The sequence below is a fragment of the Prinia subflava genome, chromosome 1, assembly GCF_021018805.1.
Source record: "Prinia subflava isolate CZ2003 ecotype Zambia chromosome 1, Cam_Psub_1.2, whole genome shotgun sequence".
Lineage (NCBI taxonomy): Eukaryota > Metazoa > Chordata > Aves > Passeriformes > Cisticolidae > Prinia > Prinia subflava.
Genome location: NC_086247.1, coordinates 136,950,566 through 136,969,553, shown reverse-complemented (window position 1 = coordinate 136,969,553; position 18,988 = coordinate 136,950,566). Strand labels below are relative to the sequence as shown.

At 39.4% G+C, this 18,988-nt stretch overlaps 2 protein-coding genes across 2 annotated transcripts; one reads left to right on the top strand and one right to left on the bottom strand.

Annotated features, from left to right (window-relative positions):
- Positions 1 to 1,765: 1,765 nt before the first annotated feature.
- On the bottom strand, positions 1,766 to 6,917 carry THNSL1 (threonine synthase like 1). The gene is given in 5 exon segments (XM_063413984.1): positions 1,766 to 4,556; positions 4,558 to 4,605; positions 6,443 to 6,447; positions 6,756 to 6,794; positions 6,797 to 6,917. Coding segments are annotated over 5 exon segments (2,445 nt in total). The 3' UTR covers positions 1,766 to 2,324.
- Positions 6,918 to 6,937: 20 nt separating this feature from the next.
- Positions 6,938 to 17,822, top strand: ENKUR (enkurin, TRPC channel interacting protein). The gene is made up of 5 exons (XM_063413952.1): positions 6,938 to 7,167; positions 10,596 to 10,741; positions 11,841 to 12,058; positions 13,822 to 13,968; positions 17,446 to 17,822. The coding sequence occupies exons 1-5, from the start codon at positions 7,022 to 7,024 to the stop codon at positions 17,617 to 17,619; spliced, it is 831 nt and encodes a 276-aa protein (XP_063270022.1). The 5' UTR covers positions 6,938 to 7,021; the 3' UTR covers positions 17,620 to 17,822.
- The last annotated feature ends 1,166 nt before the right edge of the window (positions 17,823 to 18,988 follow it).

The window sequence follows — 18,988 nt, the reverse complement described above, 5'->3', positions numbered from 1 at the left end:
AGAAAGCATTACATTTTCTTCCACCTGGAACTACTGTAAGAATCATACTGAAACATACAGAAATACAAGGTAGATGTTCACTTATCACTAATACAAGCAATGCTTCTTTCTTGGCAATAGGCTTATGTAACTTTTACTTACGGAACTTTTTTTTAAATTACATAACCATGGTCTTTCCCACGTCATGTTTGGAAAATAAGGGAAATTGCCCTGCCCTGTGACGACACAGAATGAGTTAGATTTTTTCATACTACAGGAGGTTCAGTGGGCACTTCAGCACAGTTGTCCAATACTCCAGTGGTGGTTAGGAAGAGGTTGGAGGCTCTCTCTTCACAAGGAGCCCTACGGAGATGACAAGGGGGAAGTTGCACCAGGAGAAGGTTCATTTTGATATAAGAAAGAAATTTTTACAGTGAGAACACTCAATCACTAGAACAATATCCCCAGGGATGTGGAAGGGTCTCCATTGCTGGAAGTTTTCAAGACTTAACTGAAGAGGGTGCTAGATAATCTCATCTAGGCTCCCTTTGTCACAAAAGGTTGGCCCAGATGATGTTTTCAGGTCACTTCCAACCTGGTCTGTTCACAATTCCATGAAAATAAAAAGTTATTTTTCAAAGTTACTGCAGAAATAGTGAATGAGGTTTGAGCAAAGAACTAGAAAGGTCCTAAAAAAGTATCTAAGAATGGGGGAATCCAGAAAGCTACTGTGTCACACCTGTGTTCTCAGCTACATTTAATGATACTGTGTATGTATTCACTGTGGCAAATGCACATCATGCTTGGGACTTTTACCTTATGCTGGAAGAAATTACAATTCTTTAAAATAGTTTGCTAGATGGTGTCTTGTTCAATTCTAGCGTGGCAAAAAGTACAAGCAGGCACACAGAGGAAGCTGTTGGATACGACAACAGTTCAAAGCCCCAAGTGAATCTTGACATGTAGGAAAGGTTGCCTATTGATGAAGCAAAAAAAGTGTTATCAATTACCAGGTTATTTGAATCTTAGTGGGAAATACAACTTCCCATAACTATATGTCCTTACATCTGAAGACTCTTTGCTCTTTAGCTCTAACTGCATGCCACTCAAAACTTTCAATAAATCATTTTACCATTTCTCATAGTACGAAATGTAGTTTATGCTCTTGTGAAATACAATCTTCAATTAGCAGAATACATTTGTCCACAACCACATGATCTCCTAGGACAATCCAGTCTATTTTTTTCTTCAGAAAAAAACAGCAAAGAGCCTGTCATTAGCAAAACCACACAGATGTATTTTGGGTTACATAATTAACACTTTTGATGCTATCACACTGGAATTCATCCTTCACTTTCCTTGATGAGATGCCAAGTAATTTGGGAAGCATCTTTCTTACACTAATTCATGCAAAGCATGAGTAGTATAGAACATCAAGGAAATAAGCTTAAGAAAAATATGAAAACATAAGTAATTAGAACAAGAAAAGCTACATGATCTCAAAGATAAATCATAATACAAAAATATATATAAATAAACGGTGAAGTCTGGTTCTTATTTAAGAAGATGGCTGTTACCACTATCAGATTCTTCTACAGTACTAAAAAAGGATTCTGAAGTTGAAAGTTCAAATAAAAAACATCTAAGAAAGACACTAAAAGACACTGGAGGAAAAGCCACACCTCAAATATATTAACAATATTGAAATAGGTATTCTATTTGACACAGGAAAATATTTGGGAAAAAGAGGTGTTAAGAACAAAATGATCATATTTTTTTTACTTAGACTTAGCCACAAAATACATAAAAAACATTATACAAGAAGTAATATATCACAAAATTCAATGGTTCAAGGAATAACAATACAAGGATATTTTAATCTTTGTAGTGAAATCAACCCTCATTAGTAACATATGAACATGTGTTTCAGTGCGTTAAGTGAAATGAGTTAAAGTTTAATTAAACATCCACTGACCAAAGGTTCACATCATTGTTGCAACAAAACCAGAGCCACTCGTTCCAGAAAGGTCAGACTTCATTATCTCCACTGAGAATGCTTCAGGCCTGTGGAGGAGACAGCACTGCCAAGGAAAGCTAGCAGTGCTGGCATCTCCACTGTGAATGATTTGCAAATATTCCAGTTTTTTACACTCTTGACTCACAACCTTTCACTGCCACTAGAAATCTCACACATGTTACTTACAAATACTGTTGAAAGCTTGACAACTGAATATAAAACTGTGAGATATGCTGTGGACTGGACACAGGCCAGGTGAATGATGGCTTTAGTAAAACATGCAGCTTGTTAAGAAGGTATTACAATTTGTGGACATTGGATCAGCGGCTCAAAAAACTTTCATAAAATGCTTTTGAATTAAGGTTTCTATATGGGACATCAGCACAGTCATATCAGCAGCACAGACCTGGTGATCCCCATTTCCTGTCTTTTTCAGAGTCTCTAATAGGCCCCAGTGGATTGGAGGCAGAGCACTATAAGAACTCAGCAAGTGAAGCTGACTTAATGGATTCTGATTTATTTCTGCAATCCTCAAGGCCCTCAAGATAGCAGGTGCAAACTTAGAATAATGAGCTGTAGATGAAATAATAATTGGGCAAGTTCTATCTTGTAATCGATCTGCAACTACTTTAGCAACAGCTGTGTGTGTATCCAAAATATATCCTGTGGTACTGTACACAGAGTGAATGGCAGCCAGGCAGTCCTCATCAGAGCACCAGCCAGCCACCAAGTCCTGCTGAAGCTTTCCAAGCAGGTCTTTCCGCAGCTGGAAGTGGCCCTGATTTTCCAGATGGTTAAATAATTGTGTCACCAGTTGTCCATCTCCATTAGCAATCAGGTGTAAGTATCGCTCAAGATTGGAGGACTTCAAAATATCTACTGCTGGTGAAAAACTGCAAATTAATTTTCTTCCCCTCAAATCATAAACACCTGTTCTTATGAAGTCAGTCAAAACATGGTTTTCATTGGAAGCACAAATACATTTTCTAATAGGAATTCCCATCATTTTAGCATAGAAAGCAGCTAATATGTTGCCAAAGTTTCCTGTAGGAATGCAAATATCTACAGGGCTTCCAAAAGAAATAATACCTTGATGAACAAGATCAAGGTATGCAGAGGCATGATAAACTATCTGCGGAAGCAGTCGTGCCCAGTTTATGGAGTTTGCTGCAGATAAAGCTGTTCCATATTCTACTGTAAGAAAGCCAGTGAAATCAGAATTAGTAAAGATTTGCTTTATAGCTGTCTGGCAAAAATCAAAATCAGATTTGACACCCACTGACCAAGCATTTTCTTTCTGACAGCCAATCATTTGTGATTTTTGAATTGGGCTTACTCCATCCTCAGGAAAAAAATTCACTACAGCAATTCTCTGTTTGTCAGTGTCATGGAGACGACTAAAGCCATCTAGAACAGCACTTCCTGTGTCCCCAGAAGTAGCTACCAAAATCAAGTAATTGCAGCTTCTGGGAATGCAGTAGGCAAATAAATGTGGCATCAACTGTAATGCAAAATCTTTAAATGATGCTGTTGGTCCATGAAATAACTCAAGAAGGAACTGATTGCCTGCCAGATGCCTAACTGGGGCAACTTTAGAACAACTAAAGTTTTCTCCATAAGCAGTTTCAATGATTTCTGCCAGCTTGGAAGCAGGAATATCAGCAGGATGTATGCATCTTTCCAGTATCACCTGGGCTCTTTCAGCGTATGTTACATCTATCAGACCTTGCCATTCTTCAGCAGTGAATTTTGGAAGTCCTCTCTCAGGAACAAAGAGTCCTCCATCAGGGGCTAAGCCCTGAGTAACAACGTCACTGAAATATAATTTATGAGAGTCTTCTTCCCTACTCCTTCCAGACCTACTAGACCTTGTTGATACGAAAGTTTCCAGTTCAGAGTCTTGGTATCTCTTCACAGCATCAAGCACCTTTTCTGCTACAACCTCTGCTGCAACATCCCCTCCACAAAGAACACGGATGTCAAACCACCTTTTGTAGAACTGCTTCCTAAACTGAAGCACGTCTCTGAGAGAAACACCAGGAGCCAGACCCACGATTCGTTCTGTCTTCATTGATTTCAGCCTGCTCATGATGACTGCTGTGGGCACATCCAGATACACAACGATGCCGTTTTTCTTTATGTGCTGCATGCCAGCAGCATGCATCGGATTGGACCCGCTAAGGGAAATAACACTTCCAGATGCCGAGAACTTCAGCAGGGCTTTTCCTTCCTCCTCTAGAAATTCCTCATAACCAACGTCCTGCAGTTTTTCTGACACACTCATGTTCCAGGTTGTTTCAAGGACGTCATCATCTATGTCTATGACAGGGCAATCCAGTTTCTGGCCTACTATTCTCCCAATCGTTGTTTTCCCAGCACCTGGAGGTCCCATCAGGATAATATTTTTCTTTCCAAGAAGAGAATGGCTTGAGAACCATGACTTCCATATCTGTGCAAATGCAACAGGTCTTGAAAGCATCAGTTTTAAACACATGCTAGAAAGACTGTTTTGGGTTATTAGTCTTAAAGGCTGATACTGAAAAATGTGAAACATCTTCTGGATGAGTTATTGTGGGTTTTTTTCCAGGACAACTTGACAATCCACTTAACTGCTTCAGAAAGAAAACAAAAAAAACCACAAAAACAAATGGTAACTAGTCCTTCAGCAAATATCTAAGAAAAAACCCTCAAGGATATAAAATTTAGAATGAGACTTCAAACATAAATCCAACTATGACTTCATCAGTGCCAAGGAGGTATTTTTCAGAGTAAGACTGATTCCACTCTCCTGCATAGTTCCAGCTCGTTTCCACAGACAAATCCAACTTCAAAAAGTCCATGTCCTTAAGGTAATAAAAGACATCCAAGCCTAACACTATAATACTGTTCGCAAATAATATTGCTTCTAGGAATTCAAAATCAATTACTTTTTCTTCTAGAAGACTTGCTTTTAACTACACGTTCTTAAGTAACAATTAACTTGATTACCTTCTTGTAATCAAAATGTTAACCAAATATGCATTTGTCCCACCTCCCCAGAAAACTTTGAGGGTTTTTTTAATCCTTTCTTTCTAAAAATACCAAATGTAAGTCTCACTTAAATGCACAGGTAACTCACAGTCTTGGGCAACAGCAAGGCTGCATGAGTTGCATTCAAATCTCTTCTGAAGGGATGGAAACCAAGCAAGGGATTTTTGAAGAACTCCTATACTGGAATTGTATTGAATGTCATTTGGGAATACAGAGGGGAGGAGAGAGAGACAGACAGACAGAGATCATGGGGACACTAGCAACAAAAACAGTTATAAGGATGGATTTCCAACAAAGCAAGAAACTCCCAACATTGTGCTTCGCTTACTTAGAGCAATAAACACCAATATCAGCACTAATTGGAGTAATTTGTCTGCGATTTTTAGAGCAAAAGGGGAAAGACTCAAAAATCTCCCTAAAACTGTGAGGGGGGCAGGGGGAAGAGCATTTGCTCAATTCTGTGCAACGTTGAGCTTGCAAAGAGTAAATCTCTGTGTTTGCACCAGTGCTGTGACCTGAAGGATACGCTGTAATTACAAGGCATAGATCAGAGTAAAGATGAGCATATAATGCTATCCAGGTTTTTTCCTCAATCCTTGTAAAGTATAAGGGAGTCATCCTGTGTAGATGCAATATAAGGGTTTTATAAATCTTTAATTTAAAAAGGGGTTTAAAAACCTTTATAAACCCTTAATAAAAGGAAACACAAACTGCAAAGAGTAATACCCAGTATTGCTCTAAAACTGTACTGCAACAGTAAGCACTCTAGTGCATATATATATATGTGCATATATATAAAAATGTATATATATTCCTTTTAGGGACAGAAGGAGATCTTCATATTAAACTTGCAGATGTAAAAAAAGTTATATTCAGGAGTAAATAAACCCCAAACCAGTATATTTTAGTGACTATTTCTTGAACGTTAAGAATCACTTCAAGCATTGTGTGTGTGAACTAAAGGAGTGAAACCCACACGAAGCAGAGTCCTGCCTGCCATGTCCTGCTCCACTACAGGTTAACTTTGAGCTGCATTCACTTGGTGTGCATTACACAAATAATGGGTAACATCTGGGCTGCCTTATTAATTTAGGCCATAGGCATTGTTTAAAATCACTGTGAGTTTTGCACTCACCCATATAAGGTACACCTACACAGAAGGCCACAAGCATTGACTACAACCCATCTCTTTGAAATAATTTTTTTCCACTGGCAAAATTTTAACAGTAAAAACAGCTCAAATGATCCACCCACCCCACTTGAGATACAGACTCCATGCCAAAAGGGTGGGGTTGTTGCAGCAGAGCTTACACCCATACCTACAGTGACATTTTGCTTTAGGTATGCAACTCGACATGGAGAGCACCTATATATCTTTAGCTGCGATCCACAATTTTAACAACCACTGCCGGTGACAGGCGCTGAAACGAAAACTGGGCCTTGTTGCTTGGACAGACACAAGACCAGCCCCTAAACCAAGCTCCTGCAGCGGCTCCCTGAAGGCGTAAAAGCGCGGATGGGAGGAGGGAGGGACCGCACCCACCCATCCGGCCAGCACGCCCTGGGCTACGGGCTGCCACCTCCGCTCGCCCTGTCCTGTCCTGTCCTGTCCAGTCCTGTCCTGTCCTGTCCTGTCCCGCCCTGTCCTGTCCCGTCCCGTCCCCCCCGTCCCCGCTGGGTTCCACCCCCGCCCCCCGGCGCCCTCAGCGCGGCGCGCGCACGTACCGGCGTGGGCGGGGACGCTGCCACCTGCACCGCGCACGCGCAGTCCCACGGCGCGGCGCGCGCCGGCTCCCCCCGCGCCGCGCGGCTCCGGCAGCGGCTGCGCCTGCGCGGCCGTTCCGCGCCCGGCGCTGGGGCAGGTGGCGGCGGCGGCGGCCCCGCCCCTCATGGCGCCGTTCCCCTGACGGGTTTCCCCGGTAACTGACAACAGCCGCCGGCCCGCCCTCAGCTCTCGGCGAGGCGGCGCTTCCCCTGTCCGGATCCCCCAGCGGGATGGGTACCCCGTGTCCAGAGCCCCACAAGCAGACGGGAGCTTCCCCGTGCCCGGGCTCCCGCGGCGGGAGCATGGCCACACAGTGTGCCCAGGAGTGCGCCTGTGGCCCCCCGCCCCGACCGGAGCAGCCCGACAAACGTGGCGGGTATGTGGGTGTGACGGAGCCGCTTGCAGGCAGGGTGTCTGGTTCTGGCAAGGCAATTCATCTAACGGGTAACAGGTTAAAAAACCCCAAGCAAACTAGTTTTTTTTCCTCCTCCGAACGTCTCATTAACATCCAGGGTGCTGGAGTGTGTCCAGAGCAGGGCAGCGAACTTGGCGAAGGGTCCGAGGCACAAGTCCGATCAGGAGGAGCTGGGGGAGTTTATCCTGGAGAAAAGGAGGCTCAGGGATGATTTTATTGCTCTCTACAACTGCCTGAAAGGAGGGTGCAGCCAGGTGGGGATTGGTCTTTTTTCCTAGGCAGTTAGCGACTGGACAAGAGGACGTGGCCTCAGCTGTACCAGGGCAGGTTTAGATTGCATTTGTTAGGAAGAGATTCTTCACAAGAAAGGGTGATTAGGTACCGGAGTGGGCGGCCCAGGAGGGTGGTAGAGTCCCTGTCCCTAGAGGTGTGTAAGGAAATACTGGATGTGGCACTCAGTGCCATGGTCTAGGTGACAAGATGGTGTTGCACTTGATAATTCAGAGGTCTTTTCCAACCTAATTGATTCCATGATTCTGTGATCTGAGGGTTTACAGTCTGCTCCAAGAGGTGATGACTAAGTTTGATGTCTTCAGTGACATCTTGTTAGTTCATAATTTTCAAAGCACTCCTGTGCACAGGAATTTCATGACATCATTGTTATTTGCAGTTAGAACAACTCAGTGGGCAGCTGAAAAGGTGGGGTATCCAGTTTCCATACCTTCCATGTTTCAGGTGTGTCATCTGACATTATTTCTTGTGCTTCCCTTTCTTACCTCTTGCCTTAAAAATATAAGAAAAGGCCTTTTGCCAAGAGTTATGCAGACATGCTGTTTCTTTCAAGTCCCTATTTATATAAAAGGCTGTTACACTTAGCATCTTTAGTGGAAGGGTAGATAGTAACTCAATAGCTTTAGAACAAGTAGATGTATCAGTGACACTCATTAGACCAAAGATGGTTATCCTGTTTCAGGTAAAAGGATTCAGACTTGTGAGATTCCTATTTCTGAGTCTTTCCCATGCAAAAGTAGGTTAAGATTTTGTTTGTTTTCATTGTGAATGGATATGGTTTTGGACAGAGATACTTTTGAAGACAGAGGAAGGTGAAAGGACAATATGGCAAGGCATACATACTGAATCCATTCCTGCCTTAATACCATACAGAGATTTGCATACTCCATGACCATTAGGTTCAGTTTAGGCAACGGATTCCTTGGCTTAGATATAATCTGGCTAAATCCCCTTCTGATCTCATTTGCTTCTGCTGTCACCCCACTTGCAGCTTAGGTTCACAGTGTGACAAATATTCAGCTGGTAACAGGACCACTGAACCTGGTTAATAGCATGATTTGACAAGTGTTAATAATGCGTACAAAATCTACTTTGTTGTATGAGGTTTTTCTTCCAAATGAGATCTCAGATTTGCTCTCAGATGACTGGTACTGCTCATGAAACCACAGCAAACATCCTCATTTTTCCCAATTTTGATATCCCAAGTTGACACCTAAGGAGTAGGTGTCATCTTCTTCTGTCTTCTTACAGATGTATTGTCTTTTTTTCCCTTGCTAAATGATGAACAATTTAGATTCAGATGTTCCCCATAACCATGTTTTCTTCCTTGCAAGCCTCTCTAGCCCTGTGATATTGAGCCACTTTCTTGGTCTGGAAAGTCACTGAAAAGATAACAGATCCCCCATCTCTTTGTCCAAAGGAATGTCTATAGCTGTCTACAAATGGTGTCTTTACCTCATGGCAATATGTAAGAAACTCAGTGTCTTCTCATACATTTTCTCGTTCCAAGATTGAACCCCACTGGGTCAAAATTTGCATAAAGCCAGTTCTTTTCTCTCCCATGTGCTCATGATGCCACTTCTAGAAAATGGTGAGGAATACTATTATTTATCACTTTGGTCAGTTTGTGCAATCTATAGATCTTTGCCATGAATTTAACAGAAAAAAACCCCACCTCATTTCTTATAATTAGAAGTAATTCAGGAAGTATATATAATCTTATGCAAATATCCTCTCTCTGATTTTGGAGACCAAATCTCCAAAAGACAAAGTAAGTCCACAATTTTAATGAAGCCCTCTGACATGTTCTAATGTTATGATCAAGTACAAATACCTTTATCAGACATTTGCAGCTCATGGACAAGAGCTTTTATCAGTGTTGCTACTGTGATCCACATTCAGTGGCCCAGGATTGCATGGATTCTTTCTTCCTATTTCAGTATTTCCATAGAATGGTTTGCACTATGTGTAATCTTTCTTGTTCTTTGTTTTTATCCTTACTTGAAAACATGGCATAGCTTTTTTCATAAACGTATTTTTCTGTAAAAGAAACACAGTTTTTCATAAGCTTTTGTCTACTATAAATTAATATGCCATGTTTCCTAAAGATGGACATATTGTAACAGTACAGTGAGGGAGCCTTTGCTTCAGGAGCAGGGAGTTCTGCTTCCTCAGGCAAACATCTGTGACAGCTCAGTCCCTCAGAGAGAGGCAAGATGTTGCCAATCAGCTAATGATCAGCATTTGGTGTCTTTTGGAGATTTTGATTAAAGCAGAAGTTATCATGCCATATGCAACATTAGACCAAAAGAGCAGTGTGTGCATACCATGCTCATACAGCTTTTCATGCCTGAGCCCTTGCTGATTTTCACATCAGCTGTTCCAGTGCCAAACCCAGCACTGACTGCCATTGTTCAGGGCTGCAGCTCCTATCTGTGTAATAGAAGTCTGCAGTGTGCTGTGCTGTTTCAGAGCAGTCACCCATCTCATCTCTCATAAGGGTCTGTAACAGATGCTCCAGCTGGAACACTGGGACAGTGATACAGTGGACAGTAATAGAAAAATTGGTGGTCAAGGACATGCTGTACAATTCTTGACTACATTTGACGTCTTTTCTCGAGCATAAATCATAGAATCATAGATGATGCTGAGTTGGAAGGGAGCCATCAGGATCACTGAGTCCAACTCCTGGCTCTGCACAGGACACCCCAAGAATCGCACCATGTACCATAAGGAATTCATACAAGCAGTACTCGAGTTTGTTTCCAAAATTCAGGGTTTTTTTGTATTTCAGAATGTCTGTGTTCAGTGTTTATATTTGGTATTTATTTCCCCAAGTGTGATAATCCTGACCTTAGAGACACAAGAGCAGAAGGAAGAAGCAAGCTAACTGCAGAGCCAGAAAACTCCTTTGTCAGTGCAGTACCAGGTTTAGTCTTACCATGGAGGCTGTGTGAACGCTGGTCTTTATTTGGGAGAGAGTACAAAACAAAACAAATTAGGCTTTTGTTATGAGCTACTGCAAAAAAGTATGTTCTTTGAAAAACTATTTTAAATATTTTTCTGACCCTTAACTTCTTTATTTTTTAACTTCTAAGGTATATATCCAAACTTAAAGAAATTGTGAAACATGAAGCAGAGAAAAATAAATCTCAGTGGAAAACTATGGGGCCAGCAAAAGTTGCAGTGCCACCTCCAAATGGTTTTCTGCAGAAATGTTCCAAGGAACCCAAGTTAGCACCAAGTAAGTGTAGACAGAAAATACACGCAATGTAATGTATTTTTTAGAGTAGAGAGTTAAGTCTTTGTGTCCTATGGTACTAAGTTATCACCAGCAATTGGGCTGTAAAAACAAAAGTACTGGTTTGTGGGGTCAGTATCAGGAAACCAGCTGTTGTAGGAATGAGCTTTGTCACTTGGGACATTACACTTATTTACTTCCAAAGAACATGAACTCAGACAACTTGGATCAAATCCTTGTTTCTAGTAATGATCATGAATTAGAGCTATGTCTAGTGGGAAATATAATGGGAAATAATTATTCTTAATCACTCACTATAAGTGAGAGTACTCAGAATACTACTGAATTTCTGTTGGTGCCTCGGAGAAAAGATTACACTAAAATGGAAGAGCTTCTATATTCTCTGGAGAAAGGGTTATGAGAAGTTGTTTACAAGGATTAGGGAGCAGCAGGAGCAGGGCTCTGCCCTAAGGAGAGATGAGTCAGACTCGTGGTTGAGGGCAACCACAACGCAGGCTGGGCAAAGACCTCACCAGGAGAGTGCAGTCCCACTGTGTAAGGCAGGCCAGCACAGAGTCTGTCCTGTCCGTGTCCCACTGACCATCAGGGTGACAGGCCAGGTCCCTCCAGTGATCCCACATCGCTCCTCAGGAGCGGGACTGGGGCAGACATGCTGAGACTGCTCATCCCGGTATTGGCAGGTGGAATGGGTTCCCAAGCCCAAGGGGCCGGGTGGATGCCCCAGGTGAGATTGGATGGGACCATTGTTGCCCAAGGGCTCTGGCAAGGAGCACCTCTACTGAAAGTAGTTATAATTACATTTGAAAAAACACCTGTACTACTGCAGTCAAGAGCAAATGAGTGACATATAAGGAAAACCCACCTGAAACAACTTAGTGTTTCCTAGGTTATGAAACCTCTGTTCAGCCAAACAATCATACATCACAGTTCATTGACAGGCAGTTCTTTCATTGTAGATGCTGTTGGGTTCTATTTTTATATAATTCTGTACATAGGTTTTCCCTTTTGAAAAGTGTAATAATATGAAATTACAAATATCTTCAAATTTATTTCTGAGAATGTTTACATGCTCTATTCACAGAAAAGAAAGAACAAGATGGTAAAAGATTGCTTCCATTAGTGCCACCCAGGACATACCACCCAGTTATTCACATTAATAAGAATTTTATACATAAAAATGCAGTTGCTGTTATCACAGGGGAGCCTAAAAAGCCTCGACATTTTTGTGTTGATACAAGACACGGAGATAAATATCTCCTTGAACCTTCAGGACTTTATCCAAAATACATCCAAAAAAAGGTCAGTTTTATTAAATTACATTGGAAATACTATTTGTGATGCCCATTTTAGGTTCGCTATTGCATAGATACCATGGCTATTTGTGTTAGACCTCTTGAATTCATCAAGAAGAAATCACTGGATGCTGGATTTGTGCCTTGCTTTTGCTCTGTTTTAATTTGTTTATGGTGTCAGCCAAAAAAAATTGCAGAATGATTGTTCTGAAGTAATGTCATATGTTTTGCATTGGGAACCCAGGGAGTGTCTAATGGGGAGACATGGAATTCTGTGATGAATGAGTGTTTGCTGCTTAGAAAAGACAGGCAGGGAGGAAGAGAAGGAGGGTTGCCCTTTGAATGATGGAGCTGTTCAAATACATGAAGTTCTACGAAATTGGCAGCAGGCTGGTGGAGACTGTGAGTTAGGATCAGAGGAAAGGCCAGACTGTCAAAAGTGTGTTTGTTACAGAGCACCCAATAAGGTGAGGAACTCGAGGAAAATCTCTTTAAGCAACTTGAGGAAATCTTCAGATCACCATGCAGCTTCTAATGGAAGACTCCACTCTCTTGATAGTTGCTGAAATCATAACACAATGAGATTAAAGCAATCCCAAAAGTTTCCTGAAGCATGTCAGCAACACTTTCTTGGTTGGAATGGATGGTGGATGAGCCAACCAATGGTTGTGCCCTTCTGGTTCTGCTACTTACAAACGAGGAAGAATTTCTGAGGGGTGTAATGATCAGCTGTAGTCTGGGTGGCACAGACCATGCAGCAGCTCCAGATCCCCTCCTGTCCAGGGAGCTGGGTGGTAGCATCCTGACTGCTCAGGAGAGCAAACAGCAGCTTATTGAGGGTAACTCGTAGGTAGGACCCCATGTGAGACAGCTCTGGAAAGCAAAAGCTTGGGAGACCTGACATGCTTTTAAGGACAACCTTCTCTGTGCACAAGAACAGTCCATCCCCTACCCAGGAAAATAAGATCTATCAAGAGTCTGGCTTATCTAAACATGTAACCCATGACAGAGCATTGAGATGACATAACACATAACTCGAGACAGAGAAGATGCCAAAAAGAACCTGAAGCCCCTGCAGTACTTTTCCATGGCTAAACATGTATATAAACAATGGCAGACGTGGTGCTACGTGACACTAAAGGATTAGTGAATAATTTTGCACCTAGTAGAAAGAAGGTAGACTCTGATATCTTCTGGACAGAGGAGCTTCATTGGACAAAGGTTAAGGCAAAATAGGTGTGTTTCCCCAAGAATGTCTGGGATATTCAGAAGTTATTTTTTTCCTCACAGAAATACATCAGTATGGGATAGTTTATCCTTCTTAACTAGTCCAGTTTTCATGTATGTATTCTTGTATGTTGCAATGTTCAGCAAAAATCAGGATACAGGAAGACCTTTCAAAGAAATTCTCTAAGGAATGTTTCCAATCATAGAAGCTGATACCATATAAAAATGTAAAATAGCTCACTGTCATGAACAGGTTTCAAATTCATTGCTCAACCATCAGTTCTTATAAATAAACATTTTGGGTTCTGGATTCTGTTGTCTTCTAAGATTGTGAAAAGAAATGGAAGCAAGTTGTTAATATTTTCTGTTTTTCTCATGCTATAAAAATAATCATGTTTGACACTTTTAAGAACATGGTGGATTAGGATTTTAGTGCTCAGTAGCACAAATGTCATTTCAAGCTATTTTTGCAAATGGATGACAGGTATCTCTTTGTTTCCTTCTTAAAAGCACATATAAGAAACTTCTTCCTTCTCCTTATAGAATTATGGTGTTGTACCAAAATATGTGACACGGAGAAAAGAAGAAATGAAGAGAGAGGAGGAAGAATACCAGGCCAGTGTTTTGGAGGAACTCAAGAAGAAAGCCCTGAAACGTCTGTCTGAAGAAGAAAGGACTGATATTCTAAAGGTATGTATTTTGATTTTATGTAATTAGTAACATGTCCAAAAGATTAAATAAAGTAGTGCAAGTCCAAATAAATAATAAAAGTATACTTTTTTGGTTAAGTGAAATTAATTAGTTGGCTACTTTTTCACTAGATGGAGCTGTAGAACAGTTGTATACAACTGAAAGGAACTGATCTAGCTACAGTTTTAATCCAGTTTTCAATTCTGTTTGATTCTTATCCACCTTAATGACTTGGAATTTCAGTGAAACTTCAAAGAGCAGAAAATCACCAATATGGATTTAGTGACACATTAATGGAGGAATACAATTTTTTCTTAATGCAGAATATCGCTCCTTTTATTGGCAATTTCTGTCTTCACATTGTGACTTCACTGATTAAAGCATAATGACTTACTTCAAAATGTGGCAAAAAAAAGAAAACAGAATTAAATTGCAATATAATCCTTGAACTATGACTGAAAATTTTATATTTTGTCAAGCTGTTCTGGATGCGGTCTTTCATACAGTTTTTATTGCACAAGACTTTCTAAAGAGAATTAATACCATAAAAGAAGTAGAGCATAAAGGAGATATCTTAAAAGTATATCCTGCCCCAGAACTGGAATTTTTCTTGACCACTTTTTAGACAAATTTCTTATGAAAATGGAGCTTATATGACTGTGATACCTGTATATCAGTCTGTCCCTTAATAACTTGCTCAGCAGCCACCTGAAACAAATTAATAAATAGATGGACAGCTCAAAGATGCTGAATTCACACACACAAAAATATCTAGAGAGAAAACAGTGTCTAACTCACTTGCCTGAAAGATGAACTGGTTAATTGGCAGGTCTGAAATGTCCAGTACAATGGTTTTTTGCATATACAACCAGCAGTAGAAGCTAGGAGGGAGTATGGGAGGGAGGTGAGGGGATGCACTGACAGCAATGTAAAGAACAAAACAGCATGCTGTTTTGAAGAAGATTGAGATATTTTTATGGTGGGAAAGGCATGGAACAAGCTGATGGTCCAACAAGTTAACTATGCAGCAAAAATATATGTGCAAAAAAGGCATGTGAGTTCAGCTGCTCATTGTTCTGCATTTAGTTTGATTAAAATGATGTTCTGTATTTGAAAAATATGCACTGGAATATTTTTTTAAAAAAATTTAAAGTTTTTAGATTGTTTTTATTAACTCAGTATTTCTTTTAATTTTTTTTCGAGAACATTTGCACTTCCATGGGCTTACTTATATTGTCAGGAGGAATTAGTGTCCCCAGGGTATGTGGCTGTAGACATATGGGATTTTCTGCCCTTTAAAAAAATTGATATTGCTAGTGAACACACGTGTACTGTCTGATTTGAAAGAATACGTGGCAATAGCTGCCTGAGACCAAAAACAAGCCTCATGACCTTACAAAAATGAAGGGAAGTAATTTGTGCCAACATTTTTTGAACTTTTCCTTGTGCTTACTTTGGTTGGGATTTTATGAGAGTAAAAGAGAATGTTGATAAATGCAGTACATATTTCTCACTGATCCAGCAAGTATTAGAATTCCATATATAGAGCTGGATATTCAGTTTGTGATCTAGCTGTAGGAATAGTGGTCAGCATATTACATTGTTAGAGGAGCTGTGAAAGAGATTTTTATTAGAGTCATGACCTGCTTTTGATCTCTCCACTTCGTAGGGATAGAATATATGCCCTAATGTTTTAAAATTCCCTGTTTTCAATGATTTCTGAGCCAGTTCTTACTAATGTAGACAAATAAGAATTATTTAAAGAATCTATGAATTGAATTATTTAAAGAATCTAATGACTCTTTTATGAAAGTTTTTGAAAAGATGAGATTTATTTTTATGCCTATATATTTATAAACTGTACCTGATGCCTGGTAGACTGTGGACCTTATCAAAGTACTTGACAGCCTTGGATAGCAAAGACAAGTATCATTACAGGACAGTAGATAAATATCCTTGTTATGCTAAGGTTCACATGTAGCAGGAAGGTTTTTAAACTTATGTTGATATTTGTATATGAAGATTGTAGTAATAACCTTTATGAACAGCACTTAGATGCTTAATATGAATATGCAAAAAGCATTAATTGCTATGCAATAAATACACTGGTTTGAATTGTTAAAATATTACTTCATATTAAAGGTTAAATTTTTCTTAGTGTTGGCAGGAGAGTTCATTTTTTTTCTGTATATCAGTTTATATAGTCATCAAAAGACCAGTGTTTAAGCACAAGAGCCCTTGAGTTCTGAAACAGAAACGACAGCCTTCAAAGCTAAATATGTATAAAAATAAACCCTCTAAATTTAACTTCAATATGTTCATCAGTTAGCCAGACTGTGAGAAAAGTGTTTAATAATAATGGAAGACATGAGACTGGAAATCACAGTGTGCCATAAAATCAATGTGCCAATTAAATCCAGTTTTAGTTATGGAGAAGAGCTGAAAACTTTGGTTCCCAAGAGAGTAACTTCACTCTTTTATTTTTGAAGATACTTTGTGGTGTCCTCTAAGGTGACAGAATTGAGAACCATAGACATTTTGGAGAACTGTTTTCTCACTCATAGGCTTGTTATTTACTGATTGCTGTCTCAGTTCCTCGTTAGTTCTGATTATTAAGATCACTCATATAATTTTCATGGGGACGTTTGATGCACTGGCTAAATTCTACTAAATCCTCACACACATGTGGATAGAATGTGTGGAGTTTGATTATACTTCTGAGGAGAGAAAGTAAGAGCAATAGTTGTGGTAATTGTAGGAAGGATATAAAGATAAGATTTAAATTTTATTTTTCTACCACTGTCTGGTTCCTTTTAGTGTATATTGGTGGATAAAAGTGTTGTCTCTGGTGTCGGCATAACAAGTTTATGAATAAGTTTTGGATTATAGCATTTTTAATTTTTTAACATAGAATTTTAGTCTTGAGGTTCTATATATGGAGGATACAGTTCGCTTTTTCTAGAAAGGTAATTCTTTGCACAGCAGAATTCAAGAGAGGTAGTAGTTATTGAAATTATTGTCAGTAGTCAGTGACAGTTAGGGGTTTTAGCCCAAATGATAAACAAATTGCCCATAGTTGTTACTGTAAATGTAGATTAGAAGGGGAATGCAATTATTCACATTTTCTTCAAAGTAGTTTATAGAAGTTAAAGTGTTGTGGAATCAGTTTGGTGACAGTGGTCTGAACAAGTCATGATTACAGAAAATTAGGGCTGGTGGTGAGATGGCCTGAAACTTCTGCTGAATTTTGCTGAATTTTGACTGGAGTTCCAAGTGTTGTAACTCTTAAGGATTTAATTAATTTGGTCCAATTAAGATGATTACACATTATTCATGTACTTATCTATTATTTTTACATTGCACTGACACTTAGCAAACGTAATAAAAAACGTAATAAAAAAACCCAAGTAGTTTATGTACATACTGTTCTTACTTTAAGTTTTTCTCATGTATTTCCTTTTCATGTAATGGCACCAGGCACTGAAGAAGAAGTGGGAGGAAATAAATAGTGCATATCAGTGTCTTCCAGTACTAACCGACACCAGGTACAAGAGGATGCATAAAGAAAAGCTGGAATTACAGCTGCAACAACTGGAGCATGACATAGCAGCCATCGAGAAGTACAAGTGTGTCTACATTGCAGATGTGTAAGGATTCTTGTTCAAAGTACCTCTTTTCTCCTTTTTCTCTATCCATGCATCTCCAAGAAGGGCCTCTCTAAATTCTCAGAAGATGCTACCGTCAACTATTTAGAAGGAAATACCCCACTAAGTATGTAGCTTCTTAGAAAAGTTGTTTTGTGTAACTCATCTGTACAATTCCCAAAACATTTTGAAATAAAATGTTCAACTAAACTTTGAGTATGAATAATGAATTTAATTTATTATTTTTTGTAATTTTTATTAAGTACTAAGATTTCTATAAACATCATACAGAAAGGATATAAAACACTGTTTCAAATGTTTGGAGTACTTCTTTCCTTGCCCAGCCAAAACAAAGGGAAATAATTGGCTGCTGAAGACAGCTTGGTAAATACAACTTCAGCATGGAATGGCTTCTGGACTATATATTAAAGAGACGTTGTGCTTTACTTAAAAGCTTGAGTGATTGTATTTCTAAACAGCTTGGCTTCTGCATAACTTTTTGTGTATCATTTTTATACCAAAACCAATTTTTAATGTGCAAACCTGTAATAATACAGACTTCTCACAATACAGATACCACATGTGCTTTTACAAGTACATAATTCTGTAATACTATAGTAAACCTACAAATTAGAAAAATGTGTTTTGACTGGAATTATGTGTGTACTGTTAGAATGAAAGCGATGTACAAACATCTGAGTCAAGACTTAGACAAAAATTACATAAGCACACTCTATTGCAATTGTTTGCATAGAAGGAAAAAATGGTTTTCTTCCTACTGCTAAACCTTTTCTTCATAGAATTGTAGATATTGTTTAGATTAGAAAATATCTTTTTCAGTCTTTCAGAGCACAGCTTTTTCTGCATGGGATCATGTGGTCACTACCACTACCAACTGTTGGGACATCATCATATCTGACATCAGCAAAGGATAAAGTAAAAAATTTGAAATTAACTAGAAGAGCCAAGTATTCCCTTACATTAAATTCCTTTCCTAGATTTGTGTGGCTTTGAAGACTTCACAGTGATTCTAGGTTTTATTTCTTGTGCATATTATACTTGTCTATGACATGCACTAGGAATGTGTGGGTGAGCAGGAATGCGTATTTTATTTGTAACTTATTGTTAAGCAATCATGTTTATTTTTGAAGGATGTAAACTGGAAGAAAGCTGCAGATTTGTAAAATGTGGATTTAACATACTTTTTATTCAAAAGAATGACACACTGTATATTTTAACAAAACTACGCTTAGTTATTAGCACTTAATAATATGTGACATTATCTTCTAGTGAAGTACCTGATGCCTCTCTTAAGAAATTCAGTGTAATCAGAAAAGGCTTGAAATAAAAAAAAAAAGAGGGGTTTGACTCCAAAA